At 34.4% G+C, this 19,259-nt stretch overlaps 2 protein-coding genes and 1 long non-coding RNA gene across 3 annotated transcripts; all 3 read right to left on the bottom strand.

The window, feature by feature from the left end:
- Nucleotides 1-1,678: 1,678 nt before the first annotated feature.
- LOC120335264 (epoxide hydrolase 1-like) lies at nucleotides 1,679-8,184 on the bottom strand. The gene is made up of 9 exons (XM_039402749.2): nucleotides 7,868-8,184; nucleotides 7,351-7,561; nucleotides 6,527-6,698; nucleotides 6,280-6,409; nucleotides 5,721-5,926; nucleotides 4,234-4,315; nucleotides 3,516-3,659; nucleotides 3,028-3,220; nucleotides 1,679-2,294 (listed from the first exon to the last, which is right to left on the bottom strand). Exons 1-9 carry the CDS (start codon nucleotides 8,080-8,082, stop codon nucleotides 2,208-2,210), a joined length of 1,440 nt encoding a protein of 479 aa, XP_039258683.2. The 5' UTR covers nucleotides 8,083-8,184; the 3' UTR covers nucleotides 1,679-2,207.
- Nucleotides 8,185-9,613: 1,429 nt separating this feature from the next.
- On the bottom strand, nucleotides 9,614-11,837 carry LOC120335265 (uncharacterized). The gene has a single exon (XM_078109998.1). The coding sequence runs from the start codon at nucleotides 11,615-11,617 to the stop codon at nucleotides 10,013-10,015; it is 1,605 nt and encodes a 534-aa protein (XP_077966124.1). The 5' UTR covers nucleotides 11,618-11,837; the 3' UTR covers nucleotides 9,614-10,012.
- A 958-nt stretch (nucleotides 11,838-12,795) lies between these two features.
- LOC144419845 (uncharacterized) lies at nucleotides 12,796-17,706 on the bottom strand. Its single transcript, XR_013474309.1, has 3 exons — nucleotides 17,547-17,706; nucleotides 15,945-16,052; nucleotides 12,796-15,154 (listed from the first exon to the last, which is right to left on the bottom strand). It is a non-coding gene; the product is annotated as an uncharacterized LOC144419845 (long non-coding RNA).
- Between the last annotated feature and the right edge of the window lie 1,553 nt (nucleotides 17,707-19,259).

Genomic DNA, 19,259 nt, shown 5'->3' with positions numbered 1-19,259 from the left:
AACAATAAAATCTGCGATAGATACTAAATGATATTCCAGAGCTAGTTCATACGGGGCAAATGCAGGACATGCTCGGTCACTATAGAAACTAAGGGTGAAAAAGATTATTTACGACAAAATTTGATTTTAGATTTATTGCCGCAGTAACCCAGACTATCTCGACTATGTTGAAATATATTCAATATTTTTATAAACACTAAAAACGATATTTGAGAGTCGCGATATTCGAAATAAATTCAGATATGAAATTCGACTTGGACATCGCTGAATGATATTTTGACTGATTTCAGATGGTTATTGCTATGACGTCATAATGTCCGTTTCGGAAGTCGAAACAGCGCCGTTTCGACATATCAGTGTTTCGAAACGTATCGAAACAGTGTTTCGAAACGCCCAGCCCTAACACCGACCCGAAACATATGTAATGAGAAGGGTTTTCAATAACTCCCAATCGCCAATTTGATTGTCTCCTTCGTGAATTCACTGCAAGCGTAAATCTTTTACGACCTTTTTTTGTCTGATATCTCACATAAAACTTAATGGACAGATGTGACGAGTGAAGCTCGAAATATGTCCCATATAAAAGTTCCTGATTTATTCTGCAGTATACCAACGATGGGTGTCGAATCTAAAACAAAACTTTTGTGGTTTTGTGGCACCTGTGAATACCGAGAATGATTTTGCAGAAAAAGTCCAACCTTCATTAGTATTCAAAGAATTTCATACCAATAAAGGAATCGCATATAAATAGAGCTAAAGCTGAATATATGCCCTTACCGCACAACGGTCGAATAGAAACACAAAACATCGCAAAAACAAGATGTTACTTCGAATATCAGGGCATTCACATCACACCGCAAGGAGGCTTGGGGCGAACTGAATCGACTAGCCCTCTCGGAACAGGTCAGAAACTTTTTAAGAGCCGTAATATTGCTATGGGGTTGTTGCTATATATGTTCTCTCACCAAAAAAATAGAAGCCAAATAGACAGAACCCACACTAAAATGCTGAGGGCGATGTTGGACTTAAACTTTGAAGGCGCAACCAAGAATTACCCGACTGACAAGATCATGGTTTACTACATCTTGCTGATCTATTCAGAGCCATGGGCAATAGAGATATAGTCAATTCAGTCCGGGCCTTTCGCCCGATATGATTTAAAAAGCGAGTGATAATTAGTCGGGGTAATATGTTGCCATTCAATCACCCTTGATAATCGCTCCGCTTCTTTATGTCACAGTTTAGCAACTACCCCGTTTGATACGGCATGCCTTTGCACGGAATCAGATCTACCTGGCTATATAGACCGAAAGAAATGAATATGGTAAAACGCAGCGTGGTAAAGGAATATCAATCTATGCATATATCTAGTCTGCGTGGGAAGTAACGACCAGTTCCTTAGAGCGGCACAACCTTCGCTTTAAAACATTTGACAGGATTCTCATATCCCCTGAAAATGATAGCCTCACTATAAGCACAGCCACCCATTCACTTACAGGTTGAGATAAATGAATATAACATGCCTGTTAATTTTTCCAAATTACTTGCGATGACAAATCCGCTCACAAATCTTATCACAATCCTATTCACCGCTGCCATATGTAGATCTGCTTGCTGATATGCATTTCTTCACACAAATGAAGTAACCTATTTCAACGAAATTAACACATACAATATATCAAACAATGATTTCACATTAACTAGAACATTATTCACAACACATCAAAATAGTGAATTCTCACGTCTATTCACGAGGAGATCATTGAAACAACATATTTCACAGCAAACGGACAACAAATCTAGTATACGGACTGGCGGTTCTCAAATTTTTCTGGTGGAATAGAACCATGGAAAACATTCGAAATTCCCAAGGAACCTTTGTGCCATTGATTATATGTAACTTGATTCTATGATTATATTTGTTATCTTAAAATGAGCCAAATCAAAAATGTGTGAAAAAACAACTGATATAGACGTTTGCAATAATAATAGTAGTTTCTTGAATGTTGGCCATGTGTTGAACACACTACAAAGCTGATGAAAAAGTGAAAAATTGCTAAATTAGGGAAATAGTACCACTAATCAATCCTTGGGTTCGATTTCCACAAAGTATTGAACTTGTCACAATTGCATAAGAATAATTGAATTAACACTGCAAAATCACAATAAAATCTGGCATCAATAATTTCAGTAGACACCATGGATGTTCAGCTTGTTTCAAATCTATCAAGTTGAGTCTGCTTATAGTCTTGGGCAAACTCGGATTCATCCATCTTTTCTCTCAGATCGACCCTCTAAATACAATTAAAAAACATTTCATACACATCTCTGGTAAAATTAAAACAAGTATAGAAAGGCTAGCTAGCTGTATGTTGGGGAGCGGAGATTATATTTTATCGTCACTTGTTTTGGCAAAAGTCATCCATGGTGACACTGAAACTATGAGAAAATATTATATATTTAAGCAATTATGTTAAAATAGGACTGAACATGTTCCATTTTTAAGGTTCCTAAATCCAACTGGCACATCTAGCAACATAAGCCTGTATATCTTAAAACATCCACACAGAAAAATCTCATATTTAAAACTTCAATTGTCAAAAGATCTTCAAGGGTCATTACTGAACTAAATTTCATTCAAAATTAATTTTTCAATACAACCTAGCTTAAAATCACATTTTGTCACAAAACAGCCACCCAGAGACCATGTAAATTGTACTACTTGAAACTATATGTTCATATATCTCTTTGACTGGATTTGATTGCTCATGCAGACCAAAATATCAGATACACAGACTCCAAAAGTGTGTGTACCAATATTGAGGTAACTAATTTTGTTCGCCTACTTTACATCAAGCTGTGTAAAAGGACTAAAACCTATGGGCAGCGGGTATATTCACTTGGCTAACACAGACAGTCCCCGAACTCGTAATATAACTAAAATAAGAAAAAAACGGAATAAATTTATGGTCTAACCCTAACCTGGTACACACACTACGAGACTCACGAGAGTACCGGAAATCATACCTCAATTTGTCTCACAAACTGTCGAAAATCTTCAGTCAACACATGAGGAACTTGAAATGCAGCAAAGTGACCTCCCTCCCTCATTCGAGTGTAAGAGAGAAGCCTAGTACATTTGTATTCTATGTCACATTTCATTCCATGAAAAACCTCGCTAGGAAATGCAGCAAAACCAGCAGGAACTCGAACTTTGATGCTATAAAAATATTTAAATAACAGTCAGAAAAATGGTAATATCAGCATATATCATTATATGCAATCATAGGCAATGGCAGATATTTTACATGACCACCTGAACTAACAAAACCCAAGTAGCTGAGACAAATTTAATATTTCAAGTTTAATATTTCAAGTCTAACTCATTAATTCAAACTCTGTTTCAAAGCTACAGAAAAACATCAGGAATATAACAAACTCACTACAAAACAGCTAAATTCATTTACCGTACTGAACGAAAATTTTTACACTAAATTTCAAAAAATATTTCTCACTCTCTAGTTATCATTAAATCACTAAATGTCTCTTTGTAAAATCTCAGAGATGAAGTGACATTTCCAGAAAGCCAGTAGATCATGATGTTATTCAGGAGTTCATCATATGTCCAGTGTTTTGGAATATTGCCATCATCATTGTCACTGATAAAAAATAAGCAAATACCTAAACTGGTAAAATGAACACAGGTTTAGGACAGGTATTCAATCTTTTATTTCTGAGGATAATATCACAATAGCTCTGTGATAATAATACCAACAACATAATAATGTTCGGTGTTCAACTTCTCAAACATGTGTACTCTATACCAGGGCTACTCAACTATTTTTACCAAAGGTCCGCATACAAAACTTCATAATTATTGGGGTTCAGTCTTTCCAGAAATTCTATTTCGACATCCTTAAACCTGCGCTTCCTCAGCGTTACAGTTCTTTTTATATATAGTCTGGTGCAAATATGAGCAAATTATAAAATAACCTACTATTAAAGTCTATTAAACTATTTTATGAAATGAAACTTCCAAAGTTGGGCCAAGGATTCAAAATAAAGAATTAGGTCGAACTAAATCAAATACTCGAAAGGTCCCAATTTGGACCCGTGGACCGCCAGTTGAGAAGCTATGTCCTATCCTATACCATGAAGTGACACCAGATGTACAAGAAATCTTTGCATATTATTACCCATTTGAAAAGTGATCTAAATAATTAAAAAACTCACACACTATCAGGATCGGTCCAAACAGCAAATTTTTCCACTATATAAGCAGCAAGTCCCACAGGGGAATCAGACAAAGCAAATCCTTAAAACAATAAAGTATGTCACATTGAATGTACGTCAACCAGGGCTGGGGAGGCTGATTAGAAATCACAATAGCTCTGGAGAGTTCCCCTTTTTAAAAATCTGAGCTGAACTACAGCTCTTGCTCTACAGTCATTGATATTTTTGGTATGACTACCATGAAACATTATTCCAAACTTAAAATTAATCTTTATTAAAGTTTTAGATATATAAATTTGGCTATAAATTAATATTAGAAATTGGATTTTTGAATTGAAAAGGATAGATTATATTGTTTGTATATGGCAGGGGTGGCTAACACATCTATCGTGGTCGATCGCCACGTCTCGAGCAGTCGATCGCGTCTGATGTTGAGTGAATTTTATTGAAATACCCCCGAAAATTGCCTCAAACCAGTTGTGTGTTTTACAACAGGAAGAATACAGTACTTTACGTGCACAAAATACAATATACAGTATTTGAGTCTGGGCAAGCCCGATAACGCATATTATTACGTAACAAATGCAAGTGTTTCCTCTGCCAAGGTTAAAAAATGAAGTGTCGAATATCGCGTGTCTAGACTCTAGACTAAACTGACAAACGATCCAACAATAACTTTCGCAGTATGCAAAAGTTATTGTCAATTCCAAGAGTAGTGTGATAAATTTTATTCGCAATGGTAGAAGTGGCATCAAAATGCCCAATTCGTTCTGATTCTAAGCGAGCGAAGAATCGCTTTTGGAGGAAATTGTAAATTAGATACTAAAGTTTGAGCAGTCATGTAATATTCATGGTTTGAGAATAATTATTTTTCGCTGTTTGGATAATACTTGGCAAGGTTTATTGAAGAATTTTTAAACACTTACGACTAAAAATTAGGCAAGCCCTTTATCTGGATTGTCTTATTTAAATAAATCTTAAATAAATGATGAAACATTTACTCCGGGTACAATTAAATAATCAAATCAACAACTTAAATGGAACATAAAAAATAACAATTTTGTGTCGATTTTAATAATAAAGTGCCCACAAAGACTTCTAATGGGCAACTGTGGAATTTTTTGTATGCTTGTGTGCAGTTATCTGCACATTCAGTGCCCATTCGTTTTAGTGTAGAACCTTATTACCGATCGCGATCTATTTTGAAGATTTTAGTCAATCGCGGTCGAAAGCAGGTTGGCCACCCCTGGTATATAGTATTAGAAAATTACAAATGAGAAAAAGTAATTAGATGGTCAGGAGATAGAGACATTGAACTTTTTGGTAGCGCCGGCTCAGATCGAGTTCCATCAGATAAGTCAAGCTTGGCTCCAGTTCCATCAAAATGGCGAGGCTCCATGGCTTCAGCTCTCCAGTCCCTATTTCAATTTCAACACTGTTCAATTTAATTAATAGGGAAAACAAAAACAAGCCTTGCTACAACATACCAACAGTATCTGGTTTTGTTGCTTGAAGATGAAGATATCCAAATTCTTTCCATAACTTTATAAATAGATTCTTTACAGGAAAATTAGCTTTGACATCTTCCTTGTCAAAAAAGAGATTGGGTGCAAAAGAGGCAATCAACATCTTCACTACTGTCAATGGATTTCGACCACCATTTATCATGTTGAAATGATATCCTTTAACAGCACTAAAAATTAATCATTCTTTTAATGTTTTGTGAAAATATTAGCAAAAATTTGAAGAAATAGGGTCAAAACTGATCACTTATTCACTGAGAAAATTTCACCATTGACGATTATTAAATACATTTATATACAGTATATATAATTTTCCTGAGTTTATACAAAACTAAATAAATCATGAAACGATGAACGACTGAGTTTCAGAAGACTTTGATTTTGCTATACGCATGAGTATAAAGGAAGTAACAAAACTACAGTGAATAAAAACAAAATAAATTATCAACTTGCTATTGAGAATTTTCACAAAAAAATGTTTATCAGTAATCGTCTTCAGCTACATCTAATTACAAACACTCACCTTGGGTAAAGCATGGCCATGTTACTTCCTATCACAGAGCCCCAATCTCCTCCTTGTACATAATATTTCTTGTGATCTAGCCTCAGCATCAGTTTGTGAAATATTCTTGCGCAATTCAGACTGCCCAGACCTAGAAACAAAACAAAGTGAATGTAAAATACAAATTTTGTTAAAAACTCAATACAATTGTTTTATAATAATGATCAACAAAAGCGAACAGTCTCAGTTTGCCAATATCAATACGTACCTTGGACTTCTGAAGCTTGCGAAAATCCATATCCTGGTATTGAAGGTATGATAACTTCAAACAAGTCAGTCTCATTTCCACCATGTGAAGTTGGATCAGTTAACATTGGGATCATTTTAAAAAATTCCAGAAATGATCCTGGCCATCCATGCAGCAGCATCAATGGTCTGGGCTGAAATTAATTAATACAATCATCAATATTATACCTAGGCATATTAAGCAAAATCTCGATTAAAGGATTGAAAAAAACACTGGAGGCTACAAAGCAGCTGTCATGTCAATTGTCAATGTCATAGTGAAGTATGAAGTTATTTGGTTAGATATTACTAAGTTTTTATTGATGTCTTGCTTAAATCAAGCTCAAGCTCAAAATGAGTCTCCATCAGTTCTAAGTGAGTATTGAACAGGGAATGGCAAACTACAGCCTGCTCCTGGGAGAAATTGTGAAGATATCTTACACTACATACAAAATTTAGATCATATTTGAATTTTATTTAAAATATTTAGAGTAAACCTTGAACTGTTAAAACTATTAATAATTTCCAACTCTGGTTGAACAACGTCATTCCTCATTTCACACTATTATAGCAAATATGAATAGTAACTGTGACATCAAAGTGAAATTTCTAATGGAATATTTGCAAAAACAATTTTGTGAAGGTGGGCCTTGCAAAAAAATTTACCCATCCCTGTTATAGGAGAACCATTCTTTGAGCAAGTAAAAAATATTGTGCAATAATAAACTTTGGAATCAAAACTAAAATCTAAGTTTGTAGAACAAATAAAAGTTGTGCGGGGATCATACAAAAATTTGTAGCACTAACCTGATTTAGAGTTGACATTGTTTTAGGTTTGAAGTGAACAAAATGAATATCCAGTCCCTCTATTCTTGTTTTAAAATGAGGATATTTGTTGAGATATTTTTCTTGTTCTCTCCATGAATATGAATTCCTCCAATAGTCGACAAATTTCTTCATGAATTCTTGATTAACACCGTATGTGAACTTTGTGTCTTCAAGGGATGGAGAAGGAAATCTATAAAAGTTTAACAATGATAACAGTCACGAGAAACCAATACATGTCTACATAAAAAACAAAATACAGTATGACTAGGGCACATTTCAGAATTTATTTTTTGTTGCATCTAATAACGGACAATCACACCAGACATTGAATATGGCATTACACTGGTATATCATAGTATATTGTAATTTTCCTCAATTTCTATTTCCGGCTGCTATTTTATTAGTTATATTAAGCAAATAAGTTCGTCTTTGGACATCAACTTTACTGAGTTGTTATTATGACAAGTATTATGTTATAAAACAAAGCATATTTCACCTCACGTTATCCAGTCTCTCATTCAAATCTTCAATTTCTGAATCACTAACGTCAATCTTGAAGGGACGGATGGAGGTATCAACAATTTCATCTTCCTTGGTCCAGCATCTATCTCCATAATATTTCGACAGTATCTCGTAATCTTCTGGAGATCTACGAATAAACTTCAAATATACAAAAACTGCCAAAATAGCTGCAATAGCGTAAACCAGCATTCTAATTTCAAGGACAAACTAACGTTTTAACGCGACGAGAGCTTAACGACGAATGACGCTATTCTCTGCAAGGAAGAGAATTGATTGCCCTAGATTTTAACCCTGTACTGACTGACGATGCGGAACGATATCTCGTACAATAAACATTTGATATCTAAATTCGCGTTATTGATTCACGGATTAGGCAACCCGCTGTTTTCCGCTCTGTTTAACACTTTTACGGTGGTAACTAAGATACTGGGATAATTTTAAATTGCACATCCCAATTCAACAGATGTTACGAAGTAACAATCGCAGAGTTCTAAATTAATATACGCGAAGTCACGTGTGCAAAAAAGTAAACAAATCTGAGGGTAAATCTGTCATACCGTAATGTTCAAACAAAGAAACTTCCGATTAGAGCGTTTAAGAAAAGATTTGGCCGCACTTTTCAAAAACTAACATTGGCGGCTGAACTCTACAAATAGAGGTTGTCGATGATGGTTAATATACCGATATAATTGTACGTCGTAGAAAATGTTACGCCGTTGCTGAGGACGTTTTAATTGTAGGATTTCGAGTTGTGCTGCTGCTTGATTTTAAGACATTGAAATGGCCGACAATGTGACCATTGTCCGAAGATATTTAATGCAAAAAAGGAAAAGAAATCAGCAAATACCACAGACTTCCTCCATCTTGTGTTTTCTGAAAAATCTTCATTGGATTTATTGCGGAACCAGACCGGCATACATACCAGAACTGGTCACAGACGTGGAACACCTAAAAGAATTACTTCAAAAAATTCGAACGAACCCTAATTCTGCCACAACGTATAACATATCATGTATTTGCATACTATCACTGGAAGGTCACAATTTAATAGTGAATGTCAAGACCTGTGCATCACACTTAGAATCCATTTTCACGCATCTAAATATACACTCCAAAGCTAAATCAAAAGGTTTTCCCCTTTTTATAGACATTAGTAAAACAAATTTGGAACCCACTATTGCAAACAATGAAGACCTTGTGCTTATTGCACAGTCATGCCAAACCATTTACTGCAAGTTATATGAATTACCAAACACTCCAGATGCCAAATCATGTATAGTCGCATTGCACCCTCAAGCAAATCTTTGTACTCTATTTGGATGTATATTGGGCTATCCCACAATATACTTTTTCAAGGCAAACATAAATGAGAGCAATTGCCTTGAAATGGTTCTTCTCACCATTTTCAAAGTTATTGATCATGAGAGTAATGAGGAATATGTTTCATTTTCTTATCCAAGTTGCCTTCAAAATAGTGTGGAATCAAGTGTTAAGCATTGGTGTGACAATATGACATCCAATGACTCATTAATTTTGTTGAAAAGAGATGTTGTACAGTTGCCATTCGTAGTTTTATGAAGCTAACTTATGCAAATGACACTCATCATATTTCAATGGTAGGGTTCAAATTCATCCATTTGGCTATGCCAAAGAAACAAAATGTTAATTTCTAAATACACCTTAGCAACGCATGAGCTTCTTTACTATCTTTCTCTATGCATTTACACGTGCAATGGCAAAATTCCCTGAATAAGAGAGAATATTATTTTACCCATGGAGTATGATTTGTTAACAGTATTATAGGCGATGATCTAATTATAAACTTAAAGAGTTTTGTGTTTGTATTATCTGAATGGTATGATCTTTAAAAAATGAACAAATCATCTATAAAGTACTGCAGTCTTAAAGTTTAAGAAAGAAAACGCAACTGAATTTTAATGATCCATATGAAAAAGAATCGACATAAAATAGGCAAGAATACTTTGATAGTAATGTTTAATTGATCGAGTATTCATATCAAAGTTGACTAAGCTTGCACATGGAACATGACTACTAAAGACAAAAGTTTTTGATAGTACAGAAAGTCGCCATAAGATTTTAGAATAGATATTTATGACTTTCAATCAATCCTGCGTGGTTCTAACATCACTTGCCATTCTAATAATTGTTCATTGGTCATATCATCAGGTTCATCATCACTCAAATCCATTTCGAATCTTCCAGTTTTCTTTTTATCGCGCGAATGTTTTGGCCATAAAATGTCCATTTTTACAGAGTCAACCCCTATTGGTGATTTACCAGAAGTATAAATTTCCATCACTTTTGCTTCTTTGTATTCTGATATAACTGGAGTATAGTTTTCAGACATTTCTAATAATTTATATGCAATTATATCGCCAATGCGTGGTGGCCATGTCGATGGCAAAAGTGTAGAATAGTCTCTTGAGGGTTTTTCATATTCGTCATTATCAGATTTGTTGGTTTCTTTAGGATTTGTTTGAGAAGGATTATCGTATATCACAGAAGTATTTGTAGAAACTCCTGGATCTGTAGGTTTTTTCAAACCAGTTTTCGATATTACCACTTCTTTGTGTATTGGTGTAGTCCCTGATTTTAACCAGACCTCCAAAGAATTGTCTGCTTGTTGTGAATGCTGTTTGTGTGTATCTGTTTCCATTTCTGAATCTGAACTGCTTGAAAATGTTACATGACCTGTTGCCTTAAACTCAGCAACTTTACTATGAGATGGAATTGGCAGAATATCATTATTTATCTTAGCAATGCTGTTATCTGAAATATTGTTCATGTGTTGTTTATTAGAGTTTGGCGTGAGTCGTGAAAAACTCTTTGATACCTTTGCTAGATGTATATTTTCATTGGTTGAACTATGTTTACACAATGAAGTATTCGTTGGAGATTTTACACCACCTTCACCCATTTGAAGCTTAAGAATATTTTGATTTGTAATCTTGTTTTGATTTTCCAATATCTTACTTTTTGTTTTAATTGAATTTTGGGATGGCTCATTGTTTGAGCACCCATTTGTCAATTTGATTCCATTTATTTTACAATTACCGTTATCTGTTGAACTTGTGTCAGATGTATCAGCTTTACGTTTTGTGGGCTTGATTTTTCCTGATGCTTTTTTAAATTTAGCAATTTTGGTGATTTTTTTCTTCCTCTTTTCATGTGTCTTCACAGTTTTTGATTTAGTTTCTTCCTCATTTGAACAAAGTTTTCTTTTCTTTGTCTGTTTCTTTTGAATGTCATAAAGTATTGACACAGAGACGCAATCATTATCATCAAGGATAAAGATTTCTTCAGTAGACAAAAGAACAAAACCATCCAAAGTTAATGATACCGTTACACCTTTAGGAAATCCAAACTTCCGAATGATTAAGTTCTCCAAATCATGAACAGTTCCACAAATTGCAGGCTTCACCAAAATCATATACTTTGACGAGGATGGCATTTCTGGGGGAGCATTTTCAAATATCAGTTTTATTCGTATCTGCTCTTGTTTTCCAGTTGATGGCATTATTTTATGAACTTTATTGAACCTGCTTAATAAAATAAAGAATTGCGGCCTCAATGACAAATTTAGCAATATACTGGTATCTTTTTTTGCAGGATTCCTGACTCCAATCCTGTTACGGTACAAGTACCTGAGTAATATCATAATAACTTGACGAAAAAATTTCAATATCATGAACAAATCCAACATTGAAATAAACGAAAGTCATGCTTGTATCTGAATGTCAATACATTATTTTTTGTCAGTATTGTAGCAGAGCATTATTTCGATGATTACGGTACCGTAGTAAGTGATGCGCCCGTTCCAATGATTTGTGAAGTTGAGAGAATAAGCTCCTAAACAGCGAATTCGGTCCAACCAAAGTGACTATAAACCAGTTATAGTCACTTTGGGTCCAACTTCCAAGCAAATCTCAAAATGTATCGGCTATGGCTGTTTCCCGACCTTTAACCCGGGAAAATTTTCTATACCTTATCATTGCAATATTTTTACTGGACACGTGATTCGGATTAGTTGGTATTGCAACTCAGGTTGAAACTGAATCATGAAGAATGTATCATTGCTACAGGACTTGGAAAAGTTAGGAAAGTCCCCGCAATGTTACCGGTTATGATTTTATACTATACTAGAGCTTCCCAAACTTTTAACCTCGCGACGCATTCTGATATATAAAAATTTTCCGTGAACCCTGTTAAGTCGGCATTGTTCTTCTGATCCTATGTATTGTCTCAAAATTGTGATATTTGTGTTCTGCACTAGTATTAATGACTGTTTCAAATCGAAAGTCTAGAAAAGTACAATAGATATAGTACTTTGTGTGATATTGGTGTACTCTTTGCGACCCCTAAAATTCATTGCGCGGCCCTCTGCGGGGTCGCAACCGCCAGTTTAAGAAGCCCTATACTAGACAATTCAACCGAAGACTGTGTGTAAAACATATTCCACGTACCCCCCACATCGTTCGTGAGACTAAATTTTGATTACTGCAATTAAACTGAAGCTCTACATTAGGCATAATGGAATATAAGTTATACAACTAATTTTTGGAAACAGAACTAAAAACTGACAAATATCATGCAAAACTATAAAAACGAGCATCAATTGAACATCAATCAGAGCGGCTGCAGAAACTGCAATTATTTCTTATTGGGCATGGTTAAGCGTTAAGGTAATAAACGAGAATATCGGTCAGAGACCGAAGACTTACCGATCGAAAGTTAGGGATACCCCAAAACAGCGCTCTTACTCCATAGTGACACCTTGCGTCCCATCACTAATAAATTTAATTATAATATGTTTAATTATTATATATAAAGCTAATTATACTACATAATTCATCCAAAATCAACAGGCTTCTGGTACGACATATGATGAACGCACATGCAAAATCTGGAGCAGATTCAATCTCGCTTTCGTGAGATATCGCGTGCATCTAACAGACAGACGAACAAACAAACAGGCAGACAAATACCTATCAGCATACCTACCGATTAAAATCGATAAGTAACAAGGAAATCGATGCTCGGGGACATCCAAATGTTAAGTAGCTAAGTACTAATAGGCTATTAATTAGCGGTAATAGGCTATTGTAACACACAAAATATTTTTTTCACATGATTTTAATAATAGACACTAGAATAGACTCAAAAAACCAGAAAAAACGCCAAACGGAAAATCTGAAGCCAAACAAGTTTGAAAAAATCAAAAATGGCAAATTTGACCTTAAAAAAGCCAATATGGCAACCCTGCTACATAGGCCTACATTTAAAGCCATCCCCGCTGTCTTCATTGGCCATATTGTCATCGAGAGTTCCTGCGCATATTCTCTGTCGCATTCACCTATAGTAAGTTGGCTACAGGTACGCTACACAGCAAAAACAGTAACGAGTACATGCTAATTGATAGTGTTCGTGTATTATGCTGGCTCAGAACCAAAGCGGGACTTTTGCCTGACCGGTCGAGACTAAGGATGTAAGTTTCGAATATTTTTTTTCGAATCGAATTTAGAATCACAATGTTCCGATTCAAATATTTTCGAATCTGATTCTATTTAGTATATCATCATATTATCGTTGAATTTCTTCAAATTTGAAAGAAATATAGTATAAATTTTGATAAAATAACAATAACGAGCCCAAAGAATTAAGAAAGTTACTAGAAAAACACACTGCATGGATGTATCAACTACCAAATATATTACGGCTGAAATTTATTTTTTGTTGCATAAATGTATACTCAGGTACATATTTACTTACATACAATTCTGTTTGCAAATAATACCGCGTGTATAGCGACTGTTTCTTCTAAAATTGATCTTCAAAATTTATCCAATTGGTGAACGCTATAGTTAGTACCGTATGCGCCATGATTTTGAAAGAAGCAATGCTACAGGGAAGCATCGCAGACATGTTTTTGATAAGGTATAAAGCGATGATGTTTTATTATAATAATATTATGTAGATAATTTGAAGAAACGTTTAAAATATTTGTGGAACATTGTAACATTTGCGGTAGTCGAACAAAATTGAGCGAAACCATTGGTTCCTCGAGAGCTGCCACCAATATGAAATATAACGACTCTGGGAGTGTCACGGCTTTGGAAAGCTGTGAACGTGAGGATAATAAACGCTTTTGGTCGTTATAAAGGCGGCGCCGTTGTGTCGTGCAATTGCCTTGTGTCATCTATTGAATTTTTTTTAAATAGAATCAAGCCCCCTTTTCTTAAATTGCTTCGAATCGCTTCGAATTGACGTTGATTCGAATCGCTTCGATATTCTGAAACTTACATCCCTAGTCGAGACGACGGGACAAGACGTTGTAAAGTGGGACAAAAACGACCCGACAGCAAAGCATTAATCGAGGAATAACTTACAATTCGGAAATGTGGTATGAAATTATCGACGAAAGAGGCAGGCATTTGTAATCCATGATAACAAAACATATCTAGAGCATTAATGTGAAGAACATCGATCTCGTGGTTGGCGAACACGTTTTCATCTTTCACCACGCCATACTATAAACGACTTTTCTGCAATTGGTATAGTGAAACTATTCCGAGATCGAATATACCGGCAAACTAAAAAATTTTATTAAAAAATTTGGAACCTTCAGAAATGATTAGGAAGGATAAAACTACTGCTTTATATATATATATTATCAATTTAAACATTACATACCATTACACGCTTAATACTTCATACTTGGCCCCTAAGGTACCATATTTCCTATTTCTTGTATTGTGTATTCACATTGTGTGCTTTAGAATGGTGAAAAAATAAATTACTGATTACTGATTACTGACCTTTAACTCATTTTAATGTTATTATGCTCGACCAGTTCTGTGTTCAAATAAAATCGTTGTATTACAATAAATAACAAAAAACTAACTTAGCAAACTGAGGATAAAATACATGAAACCACTAACGAATTTTCATCTTCTAGAGTAGACATTAAACACGCCGCGTTGTAATTTTCGCGAAGTCCATATATATATTTACTGGGACAGATCAGCTTATGAATATGTTACTTTTCCTCGCACGCTGCTATCGGCATAAAGTTGCGCAAAAAAAGAATTAAACATAAAACGAATATAAATATATATTTTGATAAATTTCATTTCCCTTTAGCTCGAATGTTTGTTTTTTCCATTCTCGGCTCTTCAGCGTTTCTAGCAGCATACTCTTCCTTCCAATGCGGCCCCACATTCTCCTTCAGCTTCTCAGCAACCTAGAAAATGGTGGGTGCAAATTATTATGGTTTGTTTAGCCTTACACTTGGGTGATGTATGGCAGCAGGGTTTGAATGAAGCAGTCACGTTTTACTGGTATCGGTGTCGAACACGTATTTCTAAACTTCTCGTAGCTGGGAACCAAATTCACAAATCGTTGTTGTCAAAATGTCCAAACATCCTAAAGTTGGAGTGCAACATTTCTGTGTACCAAAAGTTACCAGAATTCGAAGTCAAAAGTATTGTCCATCGTTAGTTGCTGCTAGTCGAATGTTCTAGTACGGTGGTTCTCAAACTTTTTGAGCCGTGCCCCTTTTAGAATTTGTCAAATGTCGCCCCACCTCAAAAACAGATAGTAAGGCGAAAATATGCTTTATTTAATTAACGCGTTGAAAATACGTGGATGGAACGTAAATATACAAAATAAAGAAATGCAAATATCCAAAATAGGGCATGCAAGATCAAATCTAACGAATATTTTAAGTTAGCTTTACGTCCACTAAAAAATTGTCTACGGCACCGTTTGAGATCCCCTGTTCTAGTAGTTTAGACTTTGGTTGCGTACCACTTGGTGGGTCGGGTGGCGCGTCGAGAGAGTGCAATATTTGTAAGTGACACGGAAGCAAATGGAGTTTGTTATATACTGTATATTATATTAAATATGCCTGATAGTTCCCTCATTATGAAATCAAAGCGCTCGTCGAAATGAAATGAGCAAAAGAGGACAACATTTCACTTTTTTATAATTAATATATATATTGCGGTTAGTAATACACCAAAAAGTTCTACCTGTTCTACCCCATCGCCAATCTCTTCATAACATAGCCGGCACATTGCAAGCGCTCTTCGTACAACGTGGTCAGCTTCATTCGTGGTAGCAGTGGGATATATTTTAGTCTGTAAACAACAAACACTCTCAAAACAAATATATATATGAAGATAGAAAAAAAATAAATTATATATATATATTACGAATAGGTTTTACTGAACCCTCTAGAATTAGATTATCATGCCACAATGCAGAACACGAATTCGTTGTACAAAGAATATTACAAAATCCACAAATAGTAGCATTTTAGAAAAATGCGCTTATGGTCGCGTGAGGGCATATCTTTTTATTATTCCTCTTTTTATCTATCCCCCGATAAGCTTAATAGCAGTTATTAACGAACGTCACGTTCATTCATGAAATTTAGTCGCCACAACAAACGGCCTTGCCTCGCATGATTGAAATAAATTATGCCTACGGGCGCGATCAATGCAGTGCTGATATGTTTCATTAGGCCATTATAAACCAAAATTTACCGATTTTAGGAGAAATTCGTAGATCTTATCAAAAAGATATTTATCTAATATCCAAGGTTGTAATTAATCATCACATATCTAAGGAAATTATTTTTGTGATCGATGAGCATGCGGACAATCGTGAAACACAAAAATGCACTCTTCTAATTTCTAGATATTTGAACATATATATATACGGATTAGGAAAAAGTTTCATGATAATTGAAAATTGTGCATGCTTGTTCATTCTATACATTGCCAAAAATTATTAATTGAATAGCATTTAGTTATCCAATTAAACTCACACTGTTAATATAATATTCCTTTTTTAATAGAAAATTGCACCCTCCTAATATTAGAAGAAATAACACAAAATACCCGATAATAGTGGGATTTGGGATAGTAATTTCAATATCGTGATTTAGAATGCTTCAATCATTTTCGCATCTCAATTTTTGTCTAACTGTCACCTATTTTCGATGTACCTACTCCATCGTTATCTCTTATTGAATATGCGAATAGAAGCATTATTCATAAAATACAAATATGAGTACATATATTAATAATAGTGTGCAACAGCTAATCTCCGAGGGGGTGAGACGAAATGTTGATTTTTTGATCGATATTCTATGAGGCGTGTGATGTGAACATCACGTAATAACATCTGAGGATTTTGAATCAACACTGCAATCTATGACATTCACTATATTGACACTGACTTCAGTAAATATACATTTAGAATTGAACGACAATCAGTTCACAAGTTAGAAAAAGAAATTTGAGTTGATTTTTAGAATGTTTGAAAAAATTAAAATTTTATTATTTTTTGTATGCTGTTTTGATAACCTCAAAAACTCCAATTAGAACATAGTATTCTTGTTACTAATCTATCCTAGCAGTGCATACCCTTTCAAATGTAGACAACACGTCCTAAAATAAAATACTATGGATACATCATACAAACTGTGTATAGTACAGAACAACTGCCTGAAGAACTCTAAATAATATGATTATTCAGGAAAATGCTGCATTGTACATCGTCCAGTATATTTTTAATTTTAGTTAACCAAAATTTTACCTGAATTTTACCAAAATTTTATTATTCACCTGAATAAACGATTCCAATCCACCACCTGGCATATTTTATGTCAACGATAAGTCTTGTTATTCACAATTATATGTATCAGTCGACTCACCGGGACTCGCCTCTGTTACTGAGTTGCGTGAAGCGGTACAATGAAAATGTTGTAACAATGCCAGTGCTATTGAAAAGATGTCCACGAAAGTCAGGCACATTTCATCGGGTGGTGTTTTATTCCACAACAGAATACACATCAATTGAAGGGAGGTGTTTTTATGTAGTAGACAGAGAAAACGTTTGTTTTCGCGATACGCGATTCATACATGATCGACGTTCAGCGATGGATAGTTTTTCTAGGAAGATTACTGATGCCTGTCTGCGAATTATTTACAGTTATAAATCATAGTTAAAATTGGTTTTGTATTTCTACTGTGATTTTTCGAAATTTCCAATATAATTAAGTTCAATGTATAGTCTCAGTAACATCGCTTCAGATTAAACTTGAACTAATCATTTAAAAATTCTCCTTTATTGAGCGACCTTGTTTAAGTATAAACCTGAGAACCTGATAATCAAATTTAACAATCATTCTTTATTTTGTACTGAATTATAAAATTGAAATGATTTTGTGAGTAATAAACAAGATTCTAGGAAAGTAAGGAACGCATAATACAGTCATAGGACTGAAAACTTATTTTTACGAACTCATCATGTTGTATCTATCCAAACACCGTTGTTTAGTTGGTGGTTAGTATCTCGAAATAGACTTACGTATAAACGACCCGAAATTTTAATCTGCTCCACGATATCATTTTTTTAAAAGGAGTGTGGCGTATCACCTTATGGCCACGCACATATCATCATGTCAATTCATGACATTAATAAAATCCGAAATGATGTTTTTATAAATTAAATCAAACCAATTTGGTCATTCCAATTTGTTTTATTCGTGCCATGTATATCAAATGGCTAATATTGGTCACATCTATAACCAATACCCAAAGATGGTCACCAAGTAACAAGCTGATTGTGGACATTAGATAATGAACGATAATGATTTATTTTGATTTGGGGGCATGACGTGTGATTTTATTGAAGTGTGGTATTGGAATGGCAATACTTTGTCTCTCAATTCTCTAGCGTATCCTACCATTCACAATATTTTGATTTACAAAAAGAAAAAATGACAAGAAACAAAAAAAAAATACAAGAAAATTGTAGACAAATTTACTCTTAACATGTTTTATAAGTTTATTATATCAAATAAACAAGATTGCGCAGACAAGTTCCATAAATAAAAAATTTAGTATTTTTGTCGAAAACTCTTAACAAAACTGAACCAAATCCATAAACCAAAGCTAGTAACCTTTTTACTAACCGCGTGGCAAAACAAAATGAGGGTTAATTTTGTCATAAGTTTACGTATGATGCTTATTTAGATATATTAATGTAAAAAAAAATTTCTGATTCAACGTTCCAGAAAAATCATAAATAATATAAAACCTGAATCACAACTGTAGTTATTCATTTTGTTTAAATTTCATGCATCATTAGAATAATATATATTAATAATGAGAAATTAAATTTAAAAAAAAAAGTAATGGCATATACTCAATAATACCCGAATACAGTTTAGCATTTATTCTGTTTTTGCTTCAAATGTAGACGTGACAAAAATTGTCAACATTGCCTTATAAGGTGTTATGCTCCGTATGTTTGTAACTTCCGTTATTAATTAT

This window comes from Styela clava, chromosome 2 (genome assembly GCF_964204865.1).
Source record: "Styela clava chromosome 2, kaStyClav1.hap1.2, whole genome shotgun sequence".
Lineage (NCBI taxonomy): Eukaryota > Metazoa > Chordata > Ascidiacea > Stolidobranchia > Styelidae > Styela > Styela clava.
Note: the sequence above shows the minus strand (reverse complement) of the source record. Positions and strands in the feature narration are given on the sequence as shown.